At 41.9% G+C, this 27,500-nt stretch overlaps 1 protein-coding gene across 1 annotated transcript in view; it reads right to left on the bottom strand.

Annotated features, from left to right (window-relative positions):
* The window catches only part of cers3a (ceramide synthase 3a), a gene marked incomplete at both ends in the record, with an annotated part of 47,122 nt that extends 21,525 nt beyond the window's left edge, over nt 1-25,597 (bottom strand). Inside the window, one exon of the mRNA XM_079243215.1 lies at nt 25,425-25,597. Within this exon, the coding sequence (XP_079099341.1) occupies nt 25,425-25,597 (173 nt within the window). The remainder of the gene's footprint in view (nt 1-25,424) is intronic.
* Nucleotides 25,598-27,500: the final 1,903 nt, after the last annotated feature.

The raw sequence follows: 27,500 nt of genomic DNA on the forward strand, positions 1-27,500 counted from the left end.
GGTAGACCATGTCCACTAACAGGGACAGATAGACCATGTCCACCATCAGGAACAGGTAGACCATGTCCACTAACAGGGACAGATAGACCATGTCCACCATCAGGAACAGGTAGACCATGTCCACTAACAGGGACAGATAGACCATGTCCACCATCAGGAACAGGTAGACCATGTCCACTAACAGGGACAGATAGACCATGTTCACTAACAAGGACAGGTAGACCATGTCCACTAACAGGGACAGATAGACCATGTCCACCATCAGGAACAGGTAGACCATGTCCACTAACAGGGACAGATAGACCATGTTCACTAACAAGGACAGGTAGACCATGTCCACTAACAGGGACAGATAGACCATGTCCACCATCAGGAACAGGTAGACCATGTCCACTAACAGGGACAGATAGACCATGTCCACCATCAGGAACAGGTAGACCATGTCCACTAACAGGGACAGATAGACCATGTCCACCATCAGGAACAGGTAGACCATGTCCACTAACAGGGACAGATAGACCATGTTCACTAACAAGGACAGGTAGACCATGTCCACTAACAGGGACAGATAGACCATGTCCACCATCAGGAACAGGTAGACCATGTCCACTAACAGGGACAGATAGACCATGTCCACCATCAGGAACAGGTAGACCATGTCCACTAACAGGGACAGATAGACCATGTCCACCATCAGGAACAGGTAGACCATGTCCACTAACAGGGACAGATAGACCATGTCCACCATCAGGAACAGGTAGACCATGTCCACTAACAGGGACAGATAGACCATGTTCACTAACAAGGACAGGTAGACCATGTCCACTAACAGGGACAGATAGACCATGTCCACCATCAGGAACAGGTAGACCATGTCCACTAACAGGGACAGATAGACCATGTCCACCATCAGGAACAGGTAGACCATGTCCACTAACAGGGACAGATAGACCATGTCCACCATCAGGAACAGGTAGACCATGTCCACTAACAGGGACAGATAGACCATGTTCACTAACAAGGACAGGTAGACCATGTCCACTAACAGGGACAGATAGACCATGTCCACCATCAGGAACAGGTAGACCATGTCCACTAACAGGGACAGATAGACCATGTTCACTAACAAGGACAGGTAGACCATGTCCACTAACAGGGACAGATAGACCATGTCCACCATCAGGAACAGGTAGACCATGTCCACTAACAGGGACAGATAGACCATGTCCACTAACAAGGACAGGTAGACCATGTCCACTAGCAGGGACAGGTAGACCATGTACACCAGCAGGGACAGGTAGACCATGTCCACCACCAGGAACAGATAGACCATGTCCAATACCAGGGACAGGTAGACCATGTCCATCATCAGGAACAGGTAGACCATGTCCTCCAGCAGGAACAGGTAGACCGTGTCCACCATCAGCAACAGGTAGACCATGTCCACCATCAGCAACAGGTAGACCATGTCCTCCATCAGGAACAGGTAGACCATGTCCACCATCAGGAACAGGTAGACCATGTCCTCCATCAGCAACAGGTAGACCATGTCCACCAGCAGGTACAGGTAGACCATGTCCACCATCAGCAACAGGTAGACCATGTCCTCCATCAGCAACAGGTAGACCATGTCCTCCATCAGGAACAGGTAGACCATGTCCTCCATCAGGAACAGGTAGACCATGTCCACCATCAGCAAAAGGTAGACCATGTCCTCCATCAGCAACAGGTAGACCATGTCCTCCATCAGCAACAGGTAGACCATGTCCTCCATCAGGAACAGGTAGACCATGTCCTCCATCAGGAACAGGTAGACCATGTCCACCATCAGCAAAAGGTAGACCATGTCCTCCATCAGCAACAGGTAGACCATGTCCTCCAGCAGGGACAGGTAGACCATGTCCACCAGCAGGTACAGGTAGACCATGTCCTCCAGCAGGGACAGGTAGACCATGTCCACCAGCAGGAACAGGTAGACAGTGTCCACCAGCAGGAACAGGTAGACAGTGTCCACCAGCAGGAACAGGTAGACCATGTCCTCCAGCAGGTACAGGTAGACCATGTCCTCCATCAGGAACAGGTAGACCATGTCCTCCATCAGCAACAGGTAGACCATGTCCTCCATCAGCAACAGGTAGACCATGTCCTCCAGCAGGGACAGGTAGACCATGTCCTCCATCAGCAACAGGTAGACCATGTCCACCAGCAGGTACAGGTAGACCATGTCCTCCATCAGGAACAGGTAGACCATGTCCTCCATCAGCAACAGGTAGACCATGTCCTCCATCAGCAACAGGTAGACCATGTCCTCCAGCAGGGACAGGTAGACCATGTCCTCCATCAGCAACAGGTAGACCATGTCCTCCATCAGCAACAGGTAGACCATGTCCACCAGCAGGTACAGGTAGACCATGTCCACCATCAGCAACAGGTAGACCATGTCCACCAGCAGGTACAGGTAGACCATGTCCACCATCAGCAACAGGTAGACCATGTCCACCAGCAGGAACAGGTAGACCATGTCCTCCATCAGCAACAGGTAGACCATGTCCACCAGCAGGTACAGGTAGACCATGTCCACCAGCAGGTACAGGGAGACCATGTCCACCATCAGCAACAGGTAGACCATGTCCTCCATCAGCAACAGGTAGACCATGTCCACCAGCAGGTACAGGTAGACCATGTCCACCAGCAGGTACAGGGAGACCATGTCCACCAGCAGGTACAGGTAGACCATGTCCACTAGCAGGATTAAAATACATTTTTAGCCACGTTTCTTTGTCTTCAATATTATTTGACTTTTCATGTAGTTTATTTATTTTATCTGTTAAACAGAAATATTCATGAAATGATACAATGTTTCATTTATATCATAGAAATATTTTATAATAATAATTGACTAGTATTATTTTCCTGTCCTGTTTATCGGGTAAAGTTAGTTATTACATGTATGTGTATGAATGAAATTTTACTCTTTTTTTATTTATTATTCAGTGAGTGGCTGTTGGACAACCCTGAAGTGACAAAACTGCAAATGTTAGTTTATTAATAATAGTTCTAATGGATGAGTTCTAGTGGCTGCGTTCTAATGGCTGTGTTCTAATGGCTGTGTTCTAATGGCTGCACTGTAATGGCTGTGTTCTCATGGCTGCACTGTAATGGCTGTGTTCTCATGGCTGTGTTCTAACATCTGTGTTCTAATGAATGAGTTCTAGTGGCTGCGTTCTAATGGCTGTGTTCTAATGAATGAGTTCTAGTGGCTGTGTTCTAACAGCTTTGTTCTAATGGCTGCACTGTAATGGCTGTGTTCTAATGGCTGTGTTCTAACATCTGTGTTCTAATGAATGAGTTCTAGTGGCTGCGTTCTTATGGCTGCACTGTAACGGCTGCGTTCTAATGGCTGTGTTCTAATGGCTGTGTTCTAACAGCTGTGTTCTAATGGCTGTGTTCTAATGGGTGTGTTCTAGTGGCTGTGTTCTAATGGCTGTGTTCTAATGGCTGTGTTCTAACAGCTGTGTTCTAATGGCTGTGTTCTAATGGGTGTGTTCTAGTGGCTGTGTTCTAATGGCTGTGTTCTAACATCTGTGTTCTAATGAATAAGTTCTAGTGGCTGTGTTCTAATGGCTGTGTTCTAATGAATGAGTTCTAGTGGCTGTGTTCTAACACATGTGTTCTAACAGCTGTGTTCTAATGGCTGAACTGCAATGGCTGTGTTCTAATGGCTGTGTTCTATTGACTGTGTTCTAATGGGTACAATCTAATGAATGAGTTCTGGTGGCTGTGTTCTAATGACTGCGTTCTAATGGCTGTGTTCTAATGGCTGTGTTCTAATGGATGAGTTATAGTGGCTGTGTTCTAATGGCTGCACTGTAATGGCTGTGTTCTAATGGATGACTTCTAGTGGCTGTGGTCTAACATCTGTGTTCTAATGAATGAGTTCGAGTGGCTGTGTTCTAATAGCTGCACTGTAATGGCTGTGTTCTAATGGCTGTGTTCTAGTGGCTGTGTTCTAATGGCTGTGTTCTAATGGATGAGTTATAGTGGCTGTGTTCTAATGGCTGCACTGTAATGGCTGTGTTCTAATGGATGACTTCTAGTGGCTGTGGTCTAACATCTGTGTTCTAATGAATGAGTTCGAGTGGCTGTGTTCTAATAGCTGCACTGTAATGGCTGTGTTCTAATGGCTGTGTTCTAACATCTGTGTTCTAATGAATGAGTTCTAGTGGCTGTGTTCTAATGGGTACATTCTAATGAATGAGTTCTAGTGGCTGTGTTCTATTGGCTGTGTTCTAATGAATGAGTTCTAGTGGCTGTGTTCTAATGAATGAGTTCTGGTGGCTGTGTTCTAATGACTGCGTTCTAATGGCTGTGTTCTAATGGATGAGTTATAGTGGCTGTGTTCTAATGGCTGCACTGTAATGGCTGTGTTCTAATGGATGACTTCTAGTGGCTGTGTTCTAACATCTGTGTTCTAATGAATGAGTTCGAGTGGCTGTGTTCTAATAGCTGCACTGTAATGGCTGTGTTCTAATGGCTGTGTTCTAGTGGCTGTGGTCTAGAGGCTGTGTTCTAGTGGCTGTGTTCTAATGGGTACATTCTAATGAATGAGTTCTAGTGGCTGTGTTCTATTGGCTGTGTTCTAATGAATGAGTTCTAGTGGCTGTGTTTTCATGGCTGCATTTTAATAGCTGCGTTCTAATGGATGACTTCTAGTGGCTGTGTTCTAATGGCTGTGTTCTAACATCGGTGTTCTAATAATTGAGTTTTAGTGGCTGCGTTCTAACGGCTGTGTTCTAGTGACTGCGTTCTAATGAGTACATTGTAATGAATGAGTTCGAATGGCTGTGTTCTACTGGCTGTGTTCTAAGAGCTGTGTTCTAATGGCTGCACGGTAATGGCTGTGTTCTAATGGATGACTTCTAGTGGCTGTGTTCTAATGGCTGTTTTCTCATGGATGAGTTCTAGTGGCTGTGTTCTAATGGTTGTGTTCTAACATCTGTGTTCTAATAATTGAGTTCTAGTGGCTGCGTTCTAATGGCTGTGTTTTAGTGGCTGTGTTCTAATGGGTACATTCTAATGAACGAGGTCTAATGGCTGTGTTCTAACAGCTGTGTTCTAACAACTTTGTTCTAATGGCTGCACTGTAATGGCTGTGTTCTAATGGCTGTGTTCTAGTGGCTGTGTTCTAATGAATGAGTTCTAGTGGCTGCGTTCTAATGGCTGTGTTCTAGCGGCTGTGTTCTAGTGGCTGTGTCCTAATGGGTACATTCTAATGAATGAGTTCTAATGGCTGTGTTCTAATGGCTGTATTCTAATGAATGAGTTCTAGTGGCTGTGTTCTCATGGCTGTGTTCTAATGGCTGTGTTCTAACATCTGTGTTCTAATGAATTAGATTTAATGGCTGTGTTCTAACATCTGTGTTCTAATGAATGAGTTCTAGTGGCTGTGTTCTAATGGCTGTGTTCTAATGAATGTAGTTCTAGTGGCTGTGTTCTAACAGCTGTGTTCCAATGAATGAGTTCTAGTGGCTGTGTTCTAATGGCTGCACTGTAATGGCTGCGTTCTAATGGCTGTGTTCTGGTGGCTGTGTTCTAGCGGCTGTGTTCTTATGGGTACATTCTAATGAATGAGTTCTAGTGGCTGTGTTCTAATGGCTTTATTCTAATGAATAAGTTCTAGTTTACATGTTCTAAATGCTGTGTTCTAATGGCTGTATTCTAACAGCTGTATTCTAGTAGCTGTGTCCTAAAGTCTGCACTGTAATGGCTGTGTTGTAATGGATGACTTCTAGTGGCTGTGTTGTAATGGATGAGTTCTAGTCGCTGTGTTCTAATGGCTGCACTGTAATGACTGCATTCCAATGGCTATGTCCTAGTGGCTGTGTTCTAATGGGTACATTCTAATGAATGAGTTCTAGTGGCTGTGTTCTAATGGGTACATTCTAATGGCTGCATTCTAGTGGCTGTGTTCTAATGAATGAGTTTTAATGGCTGTGTTCTAACATCTGTGTTCTAATGAATAAGTTCTAGTGGCTGGGTTCTAATGGCTGTGTTCTAATGAATGAGTTCTAGTGGATGTGTTCTAATGGCTGTGTTCTAATGAATGTAGTTCTAGTGGCTGTGTTCTAATGGCTGTGCTTTATTGGATGAGTTCTAGTGGTTGTGTTCTAACAGCTGTGTTCCAATGAATGAGTTCTAGTGGCTGTGTTCTAATGGCTGGTTAATAACAGCTGGGTTCTAATGGCTGTGCTCTAATGGCTGTGTTCTAATGGCTGTGTTCTAGTGGCTGTGTTCTAATGGGTACATTCTAATGGCTGCATTCTAATGGCTGCACTGTAATGGCTGCGTTCTAATGGCTGTGTTCTAATGAATGAGTTTTAATGGCTGTGTTCTAACATCTGCGTTCTAATGAATGAGTTCTAGTGGCTGTGTTCTCATGGCTGTGTTCTAATGGCTGTGTTCTAACATCTGTGTTCTAATGAATTAGATTTAATGGCTGTGTTCTAACATCTGTGTTCTAATGAATGAGTTCTAGTGGCTGTGTTCTAATGGCTGTGTTCTAATGAATGTAGTTCTAGTGGCTGTGTTCTAACAGCTGTGTTCCAATGAATGAGTTCTAGTGGCTGTGTTCTAATGGCTGCACTGTAATGGCTGCGTTCTAATGGCTGTGTTCTGGTGGCTGTGTTCTAATGGCTGCACTGTAATGGCTGCGTTCTAATGGCTGTGTTCTGGTGGCTGTGTTCTAGCGGCTGTGTTCTTATGGGTACATTCTAATGAATGAGTTCTAGTGGCTGTGTTCTAATGGCTTTATTCTAATGAATAAGTTCAAGTTTACATGTTCTAAATGCTGTGTTCTAATGGCTGTATTCTAACAGCTGTATTCTAGTAGCTGTGTCCTAAAGTCTGCACTGTAATGGCTGTGTTCTAATGGATGACTTCTAGTGGCTGTGTTCTAATGGCTGTTTTCTCATGGATGAGTTCTAGTGGCTGTGTTCTAATGGTTGTGTTCTAACATCTGTGTTCTAATAATTGAGTTCTAGTGGCTGCGTTCTAATGGCTGTGTTTTAGTGGCTGTGTTCTAATGGGTACATTCTAATGAACGAGGTCTAATGGCTGTGTTCTAACAGCTGTGTTCTAACAACTTTGTTCTAATGGCTGCACTGTAATGGCTGTGTTCTAATGGCTGTGTTCTAGTGGCTGTGTTCTAATGAATGAGTTCTAGTGGCTGCGTTCTAATGGCTGTGTTCTAGCGGCTGTGTTCTAGTGGCTGTGTCCTAATGGGTACATTCTAATGAATGAGTTCTAATGGCTGTGTTCTAATGGCTGTATTCTAATGAATGAGTTCTAGTGGCTGTGTTCTCATGGCTGTGTTCTAATGGCTGTGTTCTAACATCTGTGTTCTAATGAATTAGATTTAATGGCTGTGTTCTAACATCTGTGTTCTAATGAATGAGTTCTAGTGGCTGTGTTCTAATGGCTGTGTTCTAATGAATGTAGTTCTAGTGGCTGTGTTCTAACAGCTGTGTTCCAATGAATGAGTTCTAGTGGCTGTGTTCTAATGGCTGCACTGTAATGGCTGCGTTCTAATGGCTGTGTTCTGGTGGCTGTGTTCTAGCGGCTGTGTTCTTATGGGTACATTCTAATGAATGAGTTCTAGTGGCTGTGTTCTAATGGCTTTATTCTAATGAATAAGTTCTAGTTTACATGTTCTAAATGCTGTGTTCTAATGGCTGTATTCTAACAGCTGTATTCTAGTAGCTGTGTCCTAAAGTCTGCACTGTAATGGCTGTGTTCTAATGGATGACTTCTAGTGGCTGTGTTGTAATGGATGAGTTCTAGTCGCTGTGTTCTAATGGCTGCACTGTAATGACTGCATTCCAATGGCTATGTCCTAGTGGCTGTGTTCTAATGGGTACATTCTAATGAATGAGTTCTAGTGGCTGTGTTCTAATGGGTACATTCTAATGGCTGCATTCTAGTGGCTGTGTTCTAATGAATGAGTTTTAATGGCTGTGTTCTAACATCTGTGTTCTAATGAATAAGTTCTAGTGGCTGGGTTCTAATGGCTGTGTTCTAATGAATGAGTTCTAGTGGATGTGTTCTAATGGCTGTGTTCTAATGAATGTAGTTCTAGTGGCTGTGTTCTAATGGCTGTGCTTTATTGGATGAGTTCTAGTGGTTGTGTTCTAACAGCTGTGTTCCAATGAATGAGTTCTAGTGGCTGTGTTCTAATGGCTGGTTAATAACAGCTGGGTTCTAATGGCTGTGCTCTAATGGCTGTGTTCTAATGGCTGTGTTCTAGTGGCTGTGTTCTAATGGGTACATTCTAATGGCTGCATTCTAATGGCTGCACTGTAATGGCTGCGTTCTAATGGCTGTGTTCTAATGAATGAGTTTTAATGGCTGTGTTCTAACATCTGCGTTCTAATGAATGAGTTCTAGTGGCTGTGTTCTCATGGCTGTGTTCTAATGGCTGTGTTCTAACATCTGTGTTCTAATGAATTAGATTTAATGGCTGTGTTCTAACATCTGTGTTCTAATGAATGAGTTCTAGTGGCTGTGTTCTAATGGCTGTGTTCTAATGAATGTAGTTCTAGTGGCTGTGTTCTAACAGCTGTGTTCCAATGAATGAGTTCTAGTGGCTGTGTTCTAATGGCTGCACTGTAATGGCTGCGTTCTAATGGCTGTGTTCTGGTGGCTGTGTTCTAATGGCTGCACTGTAATGGCTGCGTTCTAATGGCTGTGTTCTGGTGGCTGTGTTCTAGCGGCTGTGTTCTTATGGGTACATTCTAATGAATGAGTTCTAGTGGCTGTGTTCTAATGGCTTTATTCTAATGAATAAGTTCAAGTTTACATGTTCTAAATGCTGTGTTCTAATGGCTGTATTCTAACAGCTGTATTCTAGTAGCTGTGTCCTAAAGTCTGCACTGTAATGGCTGTGTTCTAATGGATGACTTCTAGTGGCTGTGTTCTAATGGCTGTGTTCTAATGAATGTAGTTCTAGTGGCTGTGTTCTAACAGCTGTGTTCCAATGAATGAGTTCTAGTGGCTGTGTTCTAATGGCTGCACTGTAATGGCTGCGTTCTAATGGCTGTGTTCTGGTGGCTGTGTTCTAATGGCTGCACTGTAATGGCTGTGTTCTAATGGCTGTGTTCTAGTGGCTGTGTTCTAATGAATGAGTTCTAGTGGCTGCGTTCTAATGGCTGTGTTCTAGCGGCTGTGTTCTAGTGGCTGTGTCCTAATGGGTACATTCTAATGAATGAGTTCTAATGGCTGTGTTCTAATGGCTGTATTCTAATGAATGAGTTCTAGTGGCTGTGTTCTCATGGCTGTGTTCTAATGGCTGTGTTCTAACATCTGTGTTCTAATGAATTAGATTTAATGGCTGTGTTCTAACATCTGTGTTCTAATGAATGAGTTCTAGTGGCTGTGTTCTAATGGCTGTGTTCTAATGAATGTAGTTCTAGTGGCTGTGTTCTAACAGCTGTGTTCCAATGAATGAGTTCTAGTGGCTGTGTTCTAATGGCTGCACTGTAATGGCTGCGTTCTAATGGCTGTGTTCTGGTGGCTGTGTTCTAGCGGCTGTGTTCTTATGGGTACATTCTAATGAATGAGTTCTAGTGGCTGTGTTCTAATGGCTTTATTCTAATGAATAAGTTCAAGTTTACATGTTCTAAATGCTGTGTTCTAATGGCTGTATTCTAACAGCTGTATTCTAGTAGCTGTGTCCTAAAGTCTGCACTGTAATGGCTGTGTTCTAATGGATGACTTCTAGTGGCTGTGTTGTAATGGATGAGTTCTAGTCGCTGTGTTCTAATGGCTGCACTGTAATGACTGCATTCCAATGGCTATGTCCTAGTGGCTGTGTTCTAATGGGTACATTCTAATGAATGAGTTCTAGTGGCTGTGTTCTAATGGGTACATTCTAATGGCTGCATTCTAGTGGCTGTGTTCTAATGAATGAGTTTTAATGGCTGTGTTCTAACATCTGTGTTCTAATGAATAAGTTCTAGTGGCTGGGTTCTAATGGCTGTGTTCTAATGAATGAGTTCTAGTGGATGTGTTCTAATGGCTGTGTTCTAATGAATGTAGTTCTAGTGGCTGTGTTCTAATGGCTGTGCTTTATTGGATGAGTTCTAGTGGTTGTGTTCTAACAGCTGTGTTCCAATGAATGAGTTCTAGTGGCTGTGTTCTAATGGCTGGTTAATAACAGCTGGGTTCTAATGGCTGTGCTCTAATGGCTGTGTTCTAATGGCTGTGTTCTAGTGGCTGTGTTCTAATGGGTACATTCTAATGGCTGCATTCTAATGGCTGCACTGTAATGGCTGCGTTCTAATGGCTGTGTTCTAATGAATGAGTTTTAATGGCTGTGTTCTAACATCTGCGTTCTAATGAATGAGTTCTAGTGGCTGTGTTCTCATGGCTGTGTTCTAATGGCTGTGTTCTAACATCTGTGTTCTAATGAATTAGATTTAATGGCTGTGTTCTAACATCTGTGTTCTAATGAATGAGTTCTAGTGGCTGTGTTCTAATGGCTGTGTTCTAATGAATGTAGTTCTAGTGGCTGTGTTCTAACAGCTGTGTTCCAATGAATGAGTTCTAGTGGCTGTGTTCTAATGGCTGCACTGTAATGGCTGCGTTCTAATGGCTGTGTTCTGGTGGCTGTGTTCTAATGGCTGCACTGTAATGGCTGCGTTCTAATGGCTGTGTTCTGGTGGCTGTGTTCTAGCGGCTGTGTTCTTATGGGTACATTCTAATGAATGAGTTCTAGTGGCTGTGTTCTAATGGCTTTATTCTAATGAATAAGTTCAAGTTTACATGTTCTAAATGCTGTGTTCTAATGGCTGTATTCTAACAGCTGTATTCTAGTAGCTGTGTCCTAAAGTCTGCACTGTAATGGCTGTGTTCTAATGGATGACTTCTAGTGGCTGTGTTGTAATGGCTGTGTTCTAATGGATGACTTCTAGGGGCTGTGTTGTAATGGATGAGTTCTAGTCGCTGTGTTCTAATGGCTGCACTGTAATGACTGCATTCCAATGGCTATGTCCTAGTGGCTGTGTTCTAATGGGTACATTCTAATGAATGAGTTCTAGTGGCTGTGTTCTAATGGGTACATTCTAATGGCTGCATTCTAATGGCTGTGTTCTAATGAATGAGTTTTAATGGCTGTGTTCTAACATCTGTGTTCTAATGAATAAGTTCTAGTGGCTGGGTTCTAATGGCTGTGTTCTAATGAATGAGTTCTAGTGGATGTGTTCTAATGGCTGTGTTCTAATGAATGTAGTTCTAGTGGCTGTGTTCTAATGGCTGTGCTTTATTGGATGAGTTCTAGTGGTTGTGTTCTAACAGCTGTGTTCCAATGAATGAGTTCTAGTGGCTGTGTTCTAATGGCTGGTTAATAACAGCTGGGTTCTAATGGCTGTGCTCTAATGGCTGTGTTCTAATGGCTGTGTTCTAATGGCTGTGTTCTAGTGGCTGTGTTCTAATGGGTACATTCTAATGGCTGCATTCTAATGGCTGCACTGTAATGGCTGCGTTCTAATGGCTGTGTTCTAATGAATGAGTTTTAATGGCTGTGTTCTAACATCTGCGTTCTAATGAATGAGTTCTAGTGGCTGTGTTCTAATGGCTGTGTTCTAATGAATGAGTTCTAGTGGCTGTGTTCTAATGGCAGTGCTCTATTGGATGAATTCTAGTGGTTGTGTTCTAATGGCTGTGTTCTAATAAATGTAGTTCTAGTGGCTGTGTTCTAATGGCTGTGCTCTAATGGATGAGTTCTAGTGGTTGTGTTCTAATGGCAGTGCTCTATTGGATGAATTCTAGTGGTTGTGTTCTAATGGCTGTGTTCTAATAAATGTAGTTCTAATGGCTGTGTTCTAATGAATGTAGTTCTAGTGGCTGTGTTCTAATGGCTGTGCTCTATTGGATGAGTTCTAGTGGCTGTGTTCTAACAGCTGTGTTCCAATGAATGAGTTCTAGTGGTTGTGTTCTAACAGCTGTGTTCCAATGAATGAGTTCTAGTGGCTGTGTTCTAATGGCTGGTTAATAACAGCTGGGTTCTAATGGCTGTGCTCTAATGGCTGTGTTCTAATGGCTGTGTTCTAATGGGTACATTCTAATGGCTGCATTCTAATGGCTGCACTGTAATGGCTGCGTTCTAATGGTTGTGTTCTAATGAATGAGTTTTAATGGCTGTGTTCTAACATCTGTGTTCTAATGAATGAGTTCTAGTGGCTGTGTTCTAATGAATGAGTTCTAGTAGATGTGTTCTAATGGCTGTGTTCTAATGAATGTAGTTCTAGTGGCTGTGTTCTAATGAATGTAGTTCTAGTGGCTGTGTTCTAATGGCTGTGCTCTAATGGATGAGTTCTAGTGGTTGTGTTCTAATGGCTGTGTTCTAAAAGCTGTGTTCCAATGAATGAGTTCTAGTGGCTGTGTTCTAGTGGCTGCACTGTAATGGCTGCGTTCTAATGGCTGTGTTCTAGCGGCTGTGTTCTAGCGGCTGTGTTCTTATGGGTACATTCTAATGAATGAGTTCTAGTGGCTGTGTTCTAATGGCTTTATTCTAATGAATAAGTTCTAGTTTACATGTTCTAAATGCTGTGTTCTAATGGCTTTATTCTAATGAATAAGTTCTAGTTTACATGTTCTAAATGCTGTGTTCTAATGGCTGTGTTCTAATGGATGACTTCTAGTCGCTGTGTTCTAATGGCGGTGTTCTAACATCTGTGTTCTAATGAATGAGTTCTAGTGGCAGCGTTCTAATGGCTGCACTGTAATGACTGCATTCTAATGGCTATGTTCTAGTGGCTGTGTTCTAATGGGTACATTCTAATGAATGAGTTCTAGTGGCTGTGTTCTAATGGGTACATTCTAATGGCTGCACTGTAATGGCTGCGTTCTAATGGCTGTGTTCTAATGAATGGGTTCTAGTGGCTGTGTTCTAATGGCTGTGTTCTAATGAATGAGTTCTAGTGGATGTGTTCTAATGGCTGTGTTCTAATGAATGTAGTTCTAGTGGCTGTGTTCTAATGGCTGTGCTCTAATGGATGATTTCTAGTGGTTGTGTTCTAATGGCTGTGTTCTAATGAATGTAGTTCTAGTGGCTGTGTTCTAACAGCTGTGTTCCAATGAATGAGTTCTAGTGGCTGTCTTCTAATGGGTACATTCTAATGGCTGCATTCTAATGAATGAGTTTTAATGGCTGTGTTCTAACATCTGTGTTCTAATGAATGAGTTCTAGTGGCTGTGTTCTAATGAATGAGTTCTAGTGGCTGTGTTCTAACAGCTGTGTTCCAATGAATGAGTTCTAGTGGTTGTGTTCTAACAGCTGTGTTCCAATGAATGAGTTCTAGTGGCTGTGTTCTAATGGCTGGTTAATAACAGCTGGGTTCTAATGGCTGTGCTCTAATGGCTGTGTTCTAATGGCTGTGTTCTAATGGGTACATTCTAATGGCTGCATTCTAATGGCTGCACTGTAATGGCTGCGTTCTAATGGTTGTGTTCTAATGAATGAGTTTTAATGGCTGTGTTCTAACATCTGTGTTCTAATGAATGAGTTCTAGTGGCTGTGTTCTAATGAATGAGTTCTAGTAGATGTGTTCTAATGGCTGTGTTCTAATGAATGTAGTTCTAGTGGCTGTGTTCTAATGAATGTAGTTCTAGTGGCTGTGTTCTAATGGCTGTGCTCTAATGGATGAGTTCTAGTGGTTGTGTTCTAATGGCTGTGTTCTAAAAGCTGTGTTCCAATGAATGAGTTCTAGTGGCTGTGTTCTAGTGGCTGCACTGTAATGGCTGCGTTCTAATGGCTGTGTTCTAGCGGCTGTGTTCTAGCGGCTGTGTTCTTATGGGTACATTCTAATGAATGAGTTCTAGTGGCTGTGTTCTAATGGCTTTATTCTAATGAATAAGTTCTAGTTTACATGTTCTAAATGCTGTGTTCTAATGGCTTTATTCTAATGAATAAGTTCTAGTTTACATGTTCTAAATGCTGTGTTCTAATGGCTGTGTTCTAATGGATGACTTCTAGTCGCTGTGTTCTAATGGCGGTGTTCTAACATCTGTGTTCTAATGAATGAGTTCTAGTGGCAGCGTTCTAATGGCTGCACTGTAATGACTGCATTCTAATGGCTATGTTCTAGTGGCTGTGTTCTAATGGGTACATTCTAATGAATGAGTTCTAGTGGCTGTGTTCTAATGGGTACATTCTAATGGCTGCACTGTAATGGCTGCGTTCTAATGGCTGTGTTCTAATGAATGGGTTCTAGTGGCTGTGTTCTAATGGCTGTGTTCTAATGAATGAGTTCTAGTGGATGTGTTCTAATGGCTGTGTTCTAATGAATGTAGTTCTAGTGGCTGTGTTCTAATGGCTGTGCTCTAATGGATGATTTCTAGTGGTTGTGTTCTAATGGCTGTGTTCTAATGAATGTAGTTCTAGTGGCTGTGTTCTAACAGCTGTGTTCCAATGAATGAGTTCTAGTGGCTGTCTTCTAATGGGTACATTCTAATGGCTGCATTCTAATGAATGAGTTTTAATGGCTGTGTTCTAACATCTGTGTTCTAATGAATGAGTTCTAGTGGCTGTGTTCTAATGAATGAGTTCTAGTGGCTGTGTTCTAATGGCTGTGTTCTAATGAATGTAGTTCTAGTGGCTGTGTTCTAACAGCTGTGTTCCAACGAATGAGTTCTAGTGGCTGTGTTCTAGTGGCTGCACTGTAATGGCTGCGCTCTAATGGCTGTGTTCTAGCGGCTGTGTTCTTATGGGTACATTCTAATGAATGAGTTCTAGTGGCTGTGTTCTAATGGCTTTACTCTAATGAATAAGTTCTAGTTTACATGTTCTAAATGCTGTGTTCTAATGGCTGTGTTCTAACAGCTGTATTCTAGTAGCTGTGTTCTAAAGGCTGCACTGTAATTGCTGTGTTCTAATGGATGACTTCTAGTGGCTGTGTTGTAATGGCTGTGTTCTAATGGCTGTGTTCTAATGGATGAGTTCTAGTCGCTGTGTTCTAATGGCTGTGTTCTAACATCTGTGTTGTAATGAATGAGTTCTAGTGGCTGCGTTCTAATGGCTGCACTGTAATGACTGCATTCTACTGGCTATGTTCTAGTGGCTGTGTTCTAATGGGTACATTCTAATGAATGAGTTCTAGTGGCTGTGTTCTAATGGGTACATTCTAATGGCTGCATTCTAATGGCTGTGTTCTAATGGCTTTATTCTAATGAATAAGTTCTAGTTTACATGTTCTAAATGCTGTGTTCTAATGGCTGTGTTCTAAAGGCTGCACTGTAATGGCTGTGTTCTAATGGATGACTTCTAGTGGCTGTGTTGTAATGGGTACATTCTAATGAATGAGTTCTAGTGGCTGTGTTCTAATGGGTACATTCTAATGGCTGCATTCTAATGGCTGCACTGTAATGGTTGCATTCTAATGGCTGTGTTCTAATGAATGAGTTTTAATGGCTGTGTTCTAACATCTGTGTTCTAATGAATGAGTTCTAGTGGCTGTGTTCTAATGGCTGCACTGTAATGACTGCATTCTAATGGCTATGTTCTAGTGGCTGTGTTCTAATGGGTACATTCTAATGAATGAGTTCTAGTGGCTGTGTTCTAATGGGTACATTCTAATGAATGAGTTCTAGTGGCTGTGTTCTAATGGGTACATTCTAATGGCTGCATTCTAATGGCTGCACTGTAATGGCTGCATTCTAATGGCTGTGTTCTAATGAATGAGTTTTAATGGCTGTGTTCTAACATCTGTGTTCTAATGAATGAGTTCTAGTGGCTGTGTTCTAATGGCTGTGTTCTAATGAATGAGTTCTAGTGGATGTGTTCTAATGGCTGTGTTCTAATGAATGTAGTTCTAGTGGCTGTGGTCTAGAGGCTGTGTTCTAGTGGCTGTGTTCTAATGGGTACATTCTAATGAATGAGTTCTAGTGGCTGTGTTCTATTGGCTGTGTTCTAATGAATGAGTTCTAGTGGCTGTGTTTTCATGGCTGCATTTTAATAGCTGCGTTCTAATGGATGACTTCTAGTGGCTGTGTTCTAATGGCTGTGTTCTAACATCGGTGTTCTAATAATTGAGTTTTAGTGGCTGCGTTCTAACGGCTGTGTTCTAGTGACTGCGTTCTAATGAGTACATTGTAATGAATGAGTTCGAATGGCTGTGTTCTACTGGCTGTGTTCTAAGAGCTGTGTTCTAATGGCTGCACGGTAATGGCTGTGTTCTAATGGATGACTTCTAGTGGCTGTGTTCTAATGGCTGTTTTCTCATGGATGAGTTCTAGTGGCTGTGTTCTAATGGTTGTGTTCTAACATCTGTGTTCTAATAATTGAGTTCTAGTGGCTGCGTTCTAATGGCTGTGTTTTAGTGGCTGTGTTCTAATGGGTACATTCTAATGAACGAGGTCTAATGGCTGTGTTCTAACAGCTGTGTTCTAACAACTTTGTTCTAATGGCTGCACTGTAATGGCTGTGTTCTAATGGCTGTGTTCTAGTGGCTGTGTTCTAATGAATGAGTTCTAGTGGCTGCGTTCTAATGGCTGTGTTCTAGCGGCTGTGTTCTAGTGGCTGTGTCCTAATGGGTACATTCTAATGAATGAGTTCTAATGGCTGTGTTCTAATGGCTGTATTCTAATGAATGAGTTCTAGTGGCTGTGTTCTCATGGCTGTGTTCTAATGGCTGTGTTCTAACATCTGTGTTCTAATGAATTAGATTTAATGGCTGTGTTCTAACATCTGTGTTCTAATGAATGAGTTCTAGTGGCTGTGTTCTAATGGCTGTGTTCTAATGAATGTAGTTCTAGTGGCTGTGTTCTAACAGCTGTGTTCCAATGAATGAGTTCTAGTGGCTGTGTTCTAATGGCTGCACTGTAATGGCTGCGTTCTAATGGCTGTGTTCTGGTGGCTGTGTTCTAGCGGCTGTGTTCTTATGGGTACATTCTAATGAATGAGTTCTAGTGGCTGTGTTCTAATGGCTTTATTCTAATGAATAAGTTCTAGTTTACATGTTCTAAATGCTGTGTTCTAATGGCTGTATTCTAACAGCTGTATTCTAGTAGCTGTGTCCTAAAGTCTGCACTGTAATGGCTGTGTTCTAATGGATGACTTCTAGTGGCTGTGTTGTAATGGATGAGTTCTAGTCGCTGTGTTCTAATGGCTGCACTGTAATGACTGCATTCCAATGGCTATGTCCTAGTGGCTGTGTTCTAATGGGTACATTCTAATGAATGAGTTCTAGTGGCTGTGTTCTAATGGGTACATTCTAATGGCTGCATTCTAGTGGCTGTGTTCTAATGAATGAGTTTTAATGGCTGTGTTCTAACATCTGTGTTCTAATGAATAAGTTCTAGTGGCTGGGTTCTAATGGCTGTGTTCTAATGAATGAGTTCTAGTGGATGTGTTCTAATGGCTGTGTTCTAATGAATGTAGTTCTAGTGGCTGTGTTCTAATGGCTGTGCTTTATTGGATGAGTTCTAGTGGTTGTGTTCTAACAGCTGTGTTCCAATGAATGAGTTCTAGTGGCTGTGTTCTAATGGCTGGTTAATAACAGCTGGGTTCTAATGGCTGTGCTCTAATGGCTGTGTTCTAATGGCTGTGTTCTAGTGGCTGTGTTCTAATGGGTACATTCTAATGGCTGCATTCTAATGGCTGCACTGTAATGGCTGCGTTCTAATGGCTGTGTTCTAATGAATGAGTTTTAATGGCTGTGTTCTAACATCTGCGTTCTAATGAATGAGTTCTAGTGGCTGTGTTCTCATGGCTGTGTTCTAATGGCTGTGTTCTAACATCTGTGTTCTAATGAATTAGATTTAATGGCTGTGTTCTAACATCTGTGTTCTAATGAATGAGTTCTAGTGGCTGTGTTCTAATGGCTGTGTTCTAATGAATGTAGTTCTAGTGGCTGTGTTCTAACAGCTGTGTTCCAATGAATGAGTTCTAGTGGCTGTGTTCTAATGGCTGCACTGTAATGGCTGCGTTCTAATGGCTGTGTTCTGGTGGCTGTGTTCTAATGGCTGCACTGTAATGGCTGCGTTCTAATGGCTGTGTTCTGGTGGCTGTGTTCTAGCGGCTGTGTTCTTATGGGTACATTCTAATGAATGAGTTCTAGTGGCTGTGTTCTAATGGCTTTATTCTAATGAATAAGTTCAAGTTTACATGTTCTAAATGCTGTGTTCTAATGGCTGTATTCTAACAGCTGTATTCTAGTAGCTGTGTCCTAAAGTCTGCACTGTAATGGCTGTGTTCTAATGGATGACTTCTAGTGGCTGTGTTGTAATGGCTGTGTTCTAATGGATGACTTCTAGGGGCTGTGTTGTAATGGATGAGTTCTAGTCGCTGTGTTCTAATGGCTGCACTGTAATGACTGCATTCCAATGGCTATGTCCTAGTGGCTGTGTTCTAATGGGTACATTCTAATGAATGAGTTCTAGTGGCTGTGTTCTAATGGGTACATTCTAATGGCTGCATTCTAATGGCTGTGTTCTAATGAATGAGTTTTAATGGCTGTGTTCTAACATCTGTGTTCTAATGAATAAGTTCTAGTGGCTGGGTTCTAATGGCTGTGTTCTAATGAATGAGTTCTAGTGGATGTGTTCTAATGGCTGTGTTCTAATGAATGTAGTTCTAGTGGCTGTGTTCTAATGGCTGTGCTTTATTGGATGAGTTCTAGTGGTTGTGTTCTAACAGCTGTGTTCCAATGAATGAGTTCTAGTGGCTGTGTTCTAATGGCTGGTTAATAACAGCTGGGTTCTAATGGCTGTGCTCTAATGGCTGTGTTCTAATGGCTGTGTTCTAATGGCTGTGTTCTAGTGGCTGTGTTCTAATGGGTACATTCTAATGGCTGCATTCTAATGGCTGCACTGTAATGGCTGCGTTCTAATGGCTGTGTTCTAATGAATGAGTTTTAATGGCTGTGTTCTAACATCTGCGTTCTAATGAATGAGTTCTAGTGGCTGTGTTCTAATGGCTGTGTTCTAATGAATGAGTTCTAGTGGCTGTGTTCTAATGGCAGTGCTCTATTGGATGAATTCTAGTGGTTGTGTTCTAATGGCTGTGTTCTAATAAATGTAGTTCTAGTGGCTGTGTTCTAATGGCTGTGCTCTAATGGATGAGTTCTAGTGGTTGTGTTCTAATGGCTGTGTTCTAATGAATGTAGTTCTAGTGGCTGTGTTCTAATGGCTGTGCTCTATTGGATGAGTTCTAGTGGCTGTGTTCTAACAGCTGTGTTCCAATGAATGAGTTCTAGTGGTTGTGTTCTAACAGCTGTGTTCCAATGAATGAGTTCTAGTGGCTGTGTTCTAATGGCTGGTTAATAACAGCTGGGTTCTAATGGCTGTGCTCTAATGGCTGTGTTCTAATGGCTGTGTTCTAATGGGTACATTCTAATGGCTGCATTCTAATGGCTGCACTGTAATGGCTGCGTTCTAATGGTTGTGTTCTAATGAATGAGTTTTAATGGCTGTGTTCTAACATCTGTGTTCTAATGAATGAGTTCTAGTGGCTGTGTTCTAATGAATGAGTTCTAGTAGATGTGTTCTAATGGCTGTGTTCTAATGAATGTAGTTCTAGTGGCTGTGTTCTAATGAATGTAGTTCTAGTGGCTGTGTTCTAATGGCTGTGCTCTAATGGATGAGTTCTAGTGGTTGTGTTCTAATGGCTGTGTTCTAAAAGCTGTGTTCCAATGAATGAGTTCTAGTGGCTGTGTTCTAGTGGCTGCACTGTAATGGCTGCGTTCTAATGGCTGTGTTCTAGCGGCTGTGTTCTAGCGGCTGTGTTCTTATGGGTACATTCTAATGAATGAGTTCTAGTGGCTGTGTTCTAATGGCTTTATTCTAATGAATAAGTTCTAGTTTACATGTTCTAAATGCTGTGTTCTAATGGCTTTATTCTAATGAATAAGTTCTAGTTTACATGTTCTAAATGCTGTGTTCTAATGGCTGTGTTCTAATGGATGACTTCTAGTCGCTGTGTTCTAATGGCGGTGTTCTAACATCTGTGTTCTAATGAATGAGTTCTAGTGGCAGCGTTCTAATGGCTGCACTGTAATGACTGCATTCTAATGGCTATGTTCTAGTGGCTGTGTTCTAATGGGTACATTCTAATGAATGAGTTCTAGTGGCTGTGTTCTAATGGGTACATTCTAATGGCTGCACTGTAATGGCTGCGTTCTAATGGCTGTGTTCTAATGAATGGGTTCTAGTGGCTGTGTTCTAATGGCTGTGTTCTAATGAATGAGTTCTAGTGGATGTGTTCTAATGGCTGTGTTCTAATGAATGTAGTTCTAGTGGCTGTGTTCTAATGGCTGTGCTCTAATGGATGATTTCTAGTGGTTGTGTTCTAATGGCTGTGTTCTAATGAATGTAGTTCTAGTGGCTGTGTTCTAACAGCTGTGTTCCAATGAATGAGTTCTAGTGGCTGTCTTCTAATGGGTACATTCTAATGGCTGCATTCTAATGAATGAGTTTTAATGGCTGTGTTCTAACATCTGTGTTCTAATGAATGAGTTCTAGTGGCTGTGTTCTAATGAATGAGTTCTAGTGGCTGTGTTCTAATGGCTGTGTTCTAATGAATGTAGTTCTAGTGGCTGTGTTCTAACAGCTGTGTTCCAACGAATGAGTTCTAGTGGCTGTGTTCTAGTGGCTGCACTGTAATGGCTGCGCTCTAATGGCTGTGTTCTAGCGGCTGTGTTCTTATGGGTACATTCTAATGAATGAGTTCTAGTGGCTGTGTTCTAATGGCTTTACTCTAATGAATAAGTTCTAGTTTACATGTTCTAAATGCTGTGTTCTAATGGCTGTGTTCTAACAGCTGTATTCTAGTAGCTGTGTTCTAAAGGCTGCACTGTAATTGCTGTGTTCTAATGGATGACTTCTAGTGGCTGTGTTGTAATGGCTGTGTTCTAATGGCTGTGTTCTAATGGATGAGTTCTAGTCGCTGTGTTCTAATGGCTGTGTTCTAACATCTGTGTTGTAATGAATGAGTTCTAGTGGCTGCGTTCTAATGGCTGCACTGTAATGACTGCATTCTACTGGCTATGTTCTAGTGGCTGTGTTCTAATGGGTACATTCTAATGAATGAGTTCTAGTGGCTGTGTTCTAATGGGTACATTCTAATGGCTGCATTCTAATGGCTGTGTTCTAATGGCTTTATTCTAATGAATAAGTTCTAGTTTACATGTTCTAAATGCTGTGTTCTAATGGCTGTGTTCTAAAGGCTGCACTGTAATGGCTGTGTTCTAATGGATGACTTCTAGTGGCTGTGTTGTAATGGGTACATTCTAATGAATGAGTTCTAGTGGCTGTGTTCTAATGGGTACATTCTAATGGCTGCATTCTAATGGCTGCACTGTAATGGTTGCATTCTAATGGCTGTGTTCTAATGAATGAGTTTTAATGGCTGTGTTCTAACATCTGTGTTCTAATGAATGAGTTCTAGTGGCTGTGTTCTAATGGCTGCACTGTAATGACTGCATTCTAATGGCTATGTTCTAGTGGCTGTGTTCTAATGGGTACATTCTAATGAATGAGTTCTAGTGGCTGTGTTCTAATGGGTACATTCTAATGGCTGCATTCTAATGGCTGTGTTCTAATGGCTTTATTCTAATGAATAAGTTCTAGTTTACATGTTCTAAATGCTGTGTTCTAATGGCTGTGTTCTAAAGGCTGCACTGTAATGGCTGTGTTCTAATGGATGACTTCTAGTGGCTGTGTTGTAATGGGTACATTCTAATGAATGAGTTCTAGTGGCTGTGTTCTAATGGGTACATTCTAATGGCTGCATTCTAATGGCTGCACTGTAATGGTTGCATTCTAATGGCTGTGTTCTAATGAATGAGTTTTAATGGCTGTGTTCTAACATCTGTGTTCTAATGAATGAGTTCTAGTGGCTGTGTTCTAATGGCTGCACTGTAATGACTGCATTCTAATGGCTATGTTCTAGTGGCTGTGTTCTAATGGGTACATTCTAATGAATGAGTTCTAGTGGCTGTGTTCTAATGGGTACATTCTAATGAATGAGTTCTAGTGGCTGTGTTCTAATGGGTACATTCTAATGGCTGCATTCTAATGGCTGCACTGTAATGGCTGCATTCTAATGGCTGTGTTCTAATGAATGAGTTTTAATGGCTGTGTTCTAACATCTGTGTTCTAATGAATGAGTTCTAGTGGCTGTGTTCTAATGGCTGTGTTCTAATGAATGAGTTCTAGTGGATGTGTTCTAATGGCTGTGTTCTAATGAATGTAGTTCTAGTGGCTGTGTTCTAATGGCTGTGTTCTAATTAATGAGTTCTAGTGGATGTGTTCTAATGGCTGTGTTCTAATGAATGTAGGTCCAGTGGCTGTGTTCTAATGGCTGTGCTCTATTGGATGAGTTCTAGTGGTTGTGTTCTAACAGCTGTGTTCCAATGAATGAGTTCTAGTGGTTGTGTTCTAATGGCTGGTTAATAACAGCTGGGTTCTAATGGCTTGTGCTCTAATGGCTGTGTTCTAATGGCTGTGTTCTAATGGCTGTGTTCTAGTGGCTGTGTTCTAATGGGTACATTCTAATGGCTGCATTCTAATGGCTGCACTGTAATGGCTGCGTTCTAATGGCTGTGTTCTAATGAATGAGTTTTAATGGCTGTGTTCTAACATCTGTGTTCTAATGAATGAGTTTTAATGGCTGTGTTCTAACATCTGTGTTCTAATGAATGAGTTCTAGTGGCTGTGTTCTAATGGCTGTGTTCTAATGAATGAGTTCTAGTGGATGTGTTCGAATGGCTGTGTTCTGATGGATGAGTTCTAGTAGCTGTGTTCTAATGGCTGTGTTCCAAAAGCCGTGCTCTAATGAATGAGTTCTAGTGGCTGTGTTCTAATAGCTGGGTTCAAGGTTCTAGTTCTTACAGTTCAGTTGTAACAGCTGGGTCTGAACATAGTCATTATATATACATAGACGCCGCATTGTATCACGCTACCTATAGAGCTGACGTCTCTTCGCGTCGCCATCTTGGATGGGTCTCCATGCACCTCCAATGCATTTATTTGTAAGGTGTAGGTCCAACCACGACAATAATTTTCTCACAGTTTGGTTTGTTACAAAGGACAGAGATATTGTAATGATACAGATCCCTGCAAAATATTCAAAACTATGTGCTTTTATGCTAAAATATTTTACATGCTATTCAACGAAGACATAACGTAGCTGCAATATAAATAAATGTATAAATGAATTTGATGCTGACATGTTTGATTGTTTATTGATGCATTTGGATATAAATAAATTAATTTTTATTCAACCTTGTGAAATGTAATTCCGCACGATCTGTTTTCAATATTTCACCGGTTATTGCAACCGTATGCTGAACAAAAAGTAGGAATAGTAACTGCTTTCGCTTGACTGCGGTTGACTCTTTCTTTTATTTACATTTATTAATTTATCAATATAGAGATACAGTTGTTCAAAGTCTGAAAATAAAGTGTTGTATCAAAACTGTACAATTCAGAAGTTACCCAGAAAAGTTCCTGGATCCAAACGGTGATCCAGATCACCACCAAAATAAAATCAGTTCTTCCTTTTCACGTTTCCAACAAGTTCTGAAAATTTCCTGAAAATCCGTGCATAGCTTTTTAAGTTATCTTGAACACAAACAGAAAAACAGATAAAGCTGGTAAAACCATAACCTTCTTGGAGGAGGTAATTATGCTACCATGTAAAACTTTTTGTTAAGCATTAATATCATATTCATTCACACCTTATAGGAGTAAAATTTATCATGTGCATTTAGTAGATTATTCACTGTGTTAACATTATTTATAAACCAGTTATGTAGGAAAGTGTTTTGTTTGTGTGTAATATATACGTGTTGTTCCACAGAAAACAGCTATGTGGAGAAACTACGTTGACTCTGCAGCAAGACTCAAAAGCAGAGATCCATCCAATATGGCGGCAACCCATCCAATATGGCGGAGATGCTGGTTCACTTAACAGCGCTCAATGAGGCATCTACGTAAATATGATGTCTATTGGTCTGACCACACCTACCAACCCTAAGATACATTGCTGAATTTGTTGCAGGTCAAACATGTAAACAACCCTATTTAATCTGCTTGTATTATAATAATAATAATAATAATAATAATAATAATTAAAGCCGCAAGCGGCAACCATCAGGTCCTCGCCTCATGCCGAACCCTCCACCCGAACTCGCCACAAAGCTTCCGGGTGGATGTGAAGTAAAAGGCACGAATCCAAACCTAGTTTGTCCAAAAACAATGCACATACAGTGCTAAATGGGTGTAAACGCCAAGATGGCGGACACCCCGTTGCCATGGTAACAGGTGGTCAATGCACTTTTTTACTCACCATGGGTTGTTACACATGTGTACCGAATTTCGTAGCCCTAGGTCTAAGTAGAAGATCGGGCCCCTAGAGCCCCCCCCCCCCAAAAAAATGTCCCCCCCACAATACATGTTTCAGTGTGTTAAGGACCTACCAAATATGAATGCTGACCCTTTTGGTGCAGATCAGATGTATTTCTGTGAAGATATGAGTAAACCGTGTTTCATGGCGAGGAGGTTTTTTTTCAAGATGGCGGACACACCATTGCCATGGTAACAGGTGCTTAATTGAGTTTTATGCTTGATACACATGTGTGCCGAATTTCGTAGCCCTTTTGGTCCCCATCTTGTCACGAAGCTCCATGGCGAATGTGGAGCCAATAGCACGAATCGCCTCAGACTAGTTCGTTCAAATGCGATGCGCCCAAATTGACAAAAATGGGCAAAAAAATGGCTGCAAACGACAAGATGGCGGACAGCCTGTTGTCATGACAACAGGTGTATTATTGACTTTTCTACTCGTCTTGAGGTGGTAGACATGTGTACTGAATTTCGTCGTCCTACGTCAAACTAAACTTTTGAGACCCCATTCTAGGGGCCATTTTTGGCGTTTCTAGGGGGCGCCGTCGAGGCATTTTCACATTGGCGTGCGTGCAGACCCTAGAATATCGCTGTTTTCGCCGGGCGTGAGGTGTGTGCCAAGTTTCGCAAATTTTGACCCCCTCGCTCAATTTGGGCTAAGTGGGTCAAAATTGAGCGAGTTGTGCTGAGAAGAATAATAAACATTTGGAAAATAGGGCCCTGCCATAGTTCGTATGGCTCGGACCCTAATAATAATAAAATCATCATAATAATAGAATAATAATAATTACATGATTTTGTTTTTAAATTATTTTTTAAAGTAAAACTAGTTTTTGCCTACATAGGATCATATAGCATCATAGCATCACATACATGTGCGCCATTATTTTTCCTGTCGGATCTATTTTGTCCTGTCTGTTTACACTGGCTATTAAAATAAACAAAAGAAAACAAAAGAACTACTTTAAGTGATGATTTGTAGAATAACTGGGGTAACAATGTCTCAATAAGCCTATCATGGGTCGTACCTTTCAAACAGGAATCTGATGAATAGGAATATGAAGGCATAAGGGACCGTCACATAAAGATCTGAGGCTTTGGCATAGATCCGACTCTCCCTGTCCTCCAAGTCAGCCCATGACAGCTCTGCAGGCAACCACAACTTGTCCCACCAGAACCAGTCGTACAGGGACTCCAACATCTGTCAGATGAGACGTGTCAAGGGTCAATACCATCAGAGTAAATGCAGCATGAAGACATGAAGAGGAGAAGAAGCTTTAACTGATCAGATGTCTACAGCTTCATATCCACAGATCCATCCATTCATCCATCCATCCATCAATTCATCCATCCATCCATCCATCCATCCATCAATTCATCCATCCATCCATCCATCCATCCATCCATCCATCCATCCATCAATTCATCCATTCATTCATCCATCCATCCATTCATCAATTCATCCATTCATCCATCCATCCATCCATCAATTCATCCATTCATCCATCCATCCATCCATCAATTCATCCATTCATTCATCCATCCATCCATCCATCCATCCATCAATTCATCCATTCATTCATCCATCCATCCATTCATCAATTCATCCATTCATCCATCCATCCATCCATCAATTCATCCATTCATTCATCCATCCATCCATTCATCAATTCATCCATTCATCCATCCATCCATCCATCAATTCATCCATTCATTCATCCATCCATCCATCAATTCATCCATTCATTCATCCATCCATCCATTCATTCATCCATCAATTCATCCATCCATTCCATCAATCATCCACCCATCCAACATCCATCCATTTGAATGCCATATCTCTATTTAAACCTTATATGTCGGTTTATGTTTCCCTCAAACTTATCTGAACCAAATCAAATGGACCAAACAGTAGATTGTCATCTTCCTCACAATGACCCAATTCAATTCATTTAGGTTTGTTGGATCAGGGAAACAACACAAACCTGCCGGTTTGCAGGACTGGAGCTTCAGATCCCTGTTATAAGTGATCTGTACAAATATGATAAACAGTTATGTTCATAATGTTGCGATGAATTCATTTACATCTTAAATGTAGGAAAAATGTATGTTAACATGAGGAAAGTCAGATAAATGCTCCAACTTTCTGGAACCCTGACTGCTAAAAATGTAAGGATGGAGTCCATTTCTGATCCACATGCAGAAACGCTTCTCAGCCACTGACGTTTACACCAGATTTTACATTGAGGTTTATTTTCTAAACAAATATTGACCATCTGATTCCCTCCCTGTCCTTTAAACAATCCTCTTCCAATAGCTGGCAATGAAACACTGACTAATGTGTGTGTTTAGGTGTGGTTCTGTGTGTGTGCTCATCGGAAAATAGGTCTCGTTTGTTTAAATATTTTTCAAGATTCTTTTGTTTGCAGACAGTTATTTTCTTCTTAGTGGGATCATTTTCATTGCTGGGCATAACATCAGACGTTTCCCTGAAGGCAGCGTTCAGTCGGGACCAGAACCCAACAGACTGGTTTGACCACCTGGTTTCACAAACTTCTAATGTTACCAGAGAAAAATATGGCCTGTGGGTGTTGAAGTAGCTCAATGTGGACTGGAAAAAATGGCAGCCGTGACGATCAAGGTCGTGCTCTGGTTTTCTGTCTCTAATGCTACCAGTAGAAAGTGTTGTCATGGTAACCTAGAGTAACTCATGTGAAAAGATTTCCCCACCAACGGGGGTGGGGGGGGGGGGGGGGGGGGGGGGGGGAGCTGTGGTCAGGGATCTCCAATCACAGCACAGCTCACCAGTTTGTGCAGAAGTCTGAAGTACTTTTTAAAACTGGTTTCCTGATGTGTAGACCTGATCCCCCTACGACCACATCAGGATCCGGTCTACCACCAGACCCGATCCCCCTACGACCACATCAGGATCCGGTCTACCACCAGACCCGATCCCCCTACGACCACATCAGGATCCGGTCTACCACCAGACCCGATCCCCCTACGACCACATCAGGATCCGGTCTACCACCAGACCTGATCCCCCTACGACCACATCACGATCCGGTCTACCACCAGACCCGATCCCCCTACGACCACATCAC

Source organism: Telmatherina bonti, assembly GCF_933228915.1.
Source record: "Telmatherina bonti genome assembly, chromosome: 1".
Taxonomy (NCBI): Eukaryota; Metazoa; Chordata; class Actinopteri; order Atheriniformes; family Telmatherinidae; genus Telmatherina; species Telmatherina bonti.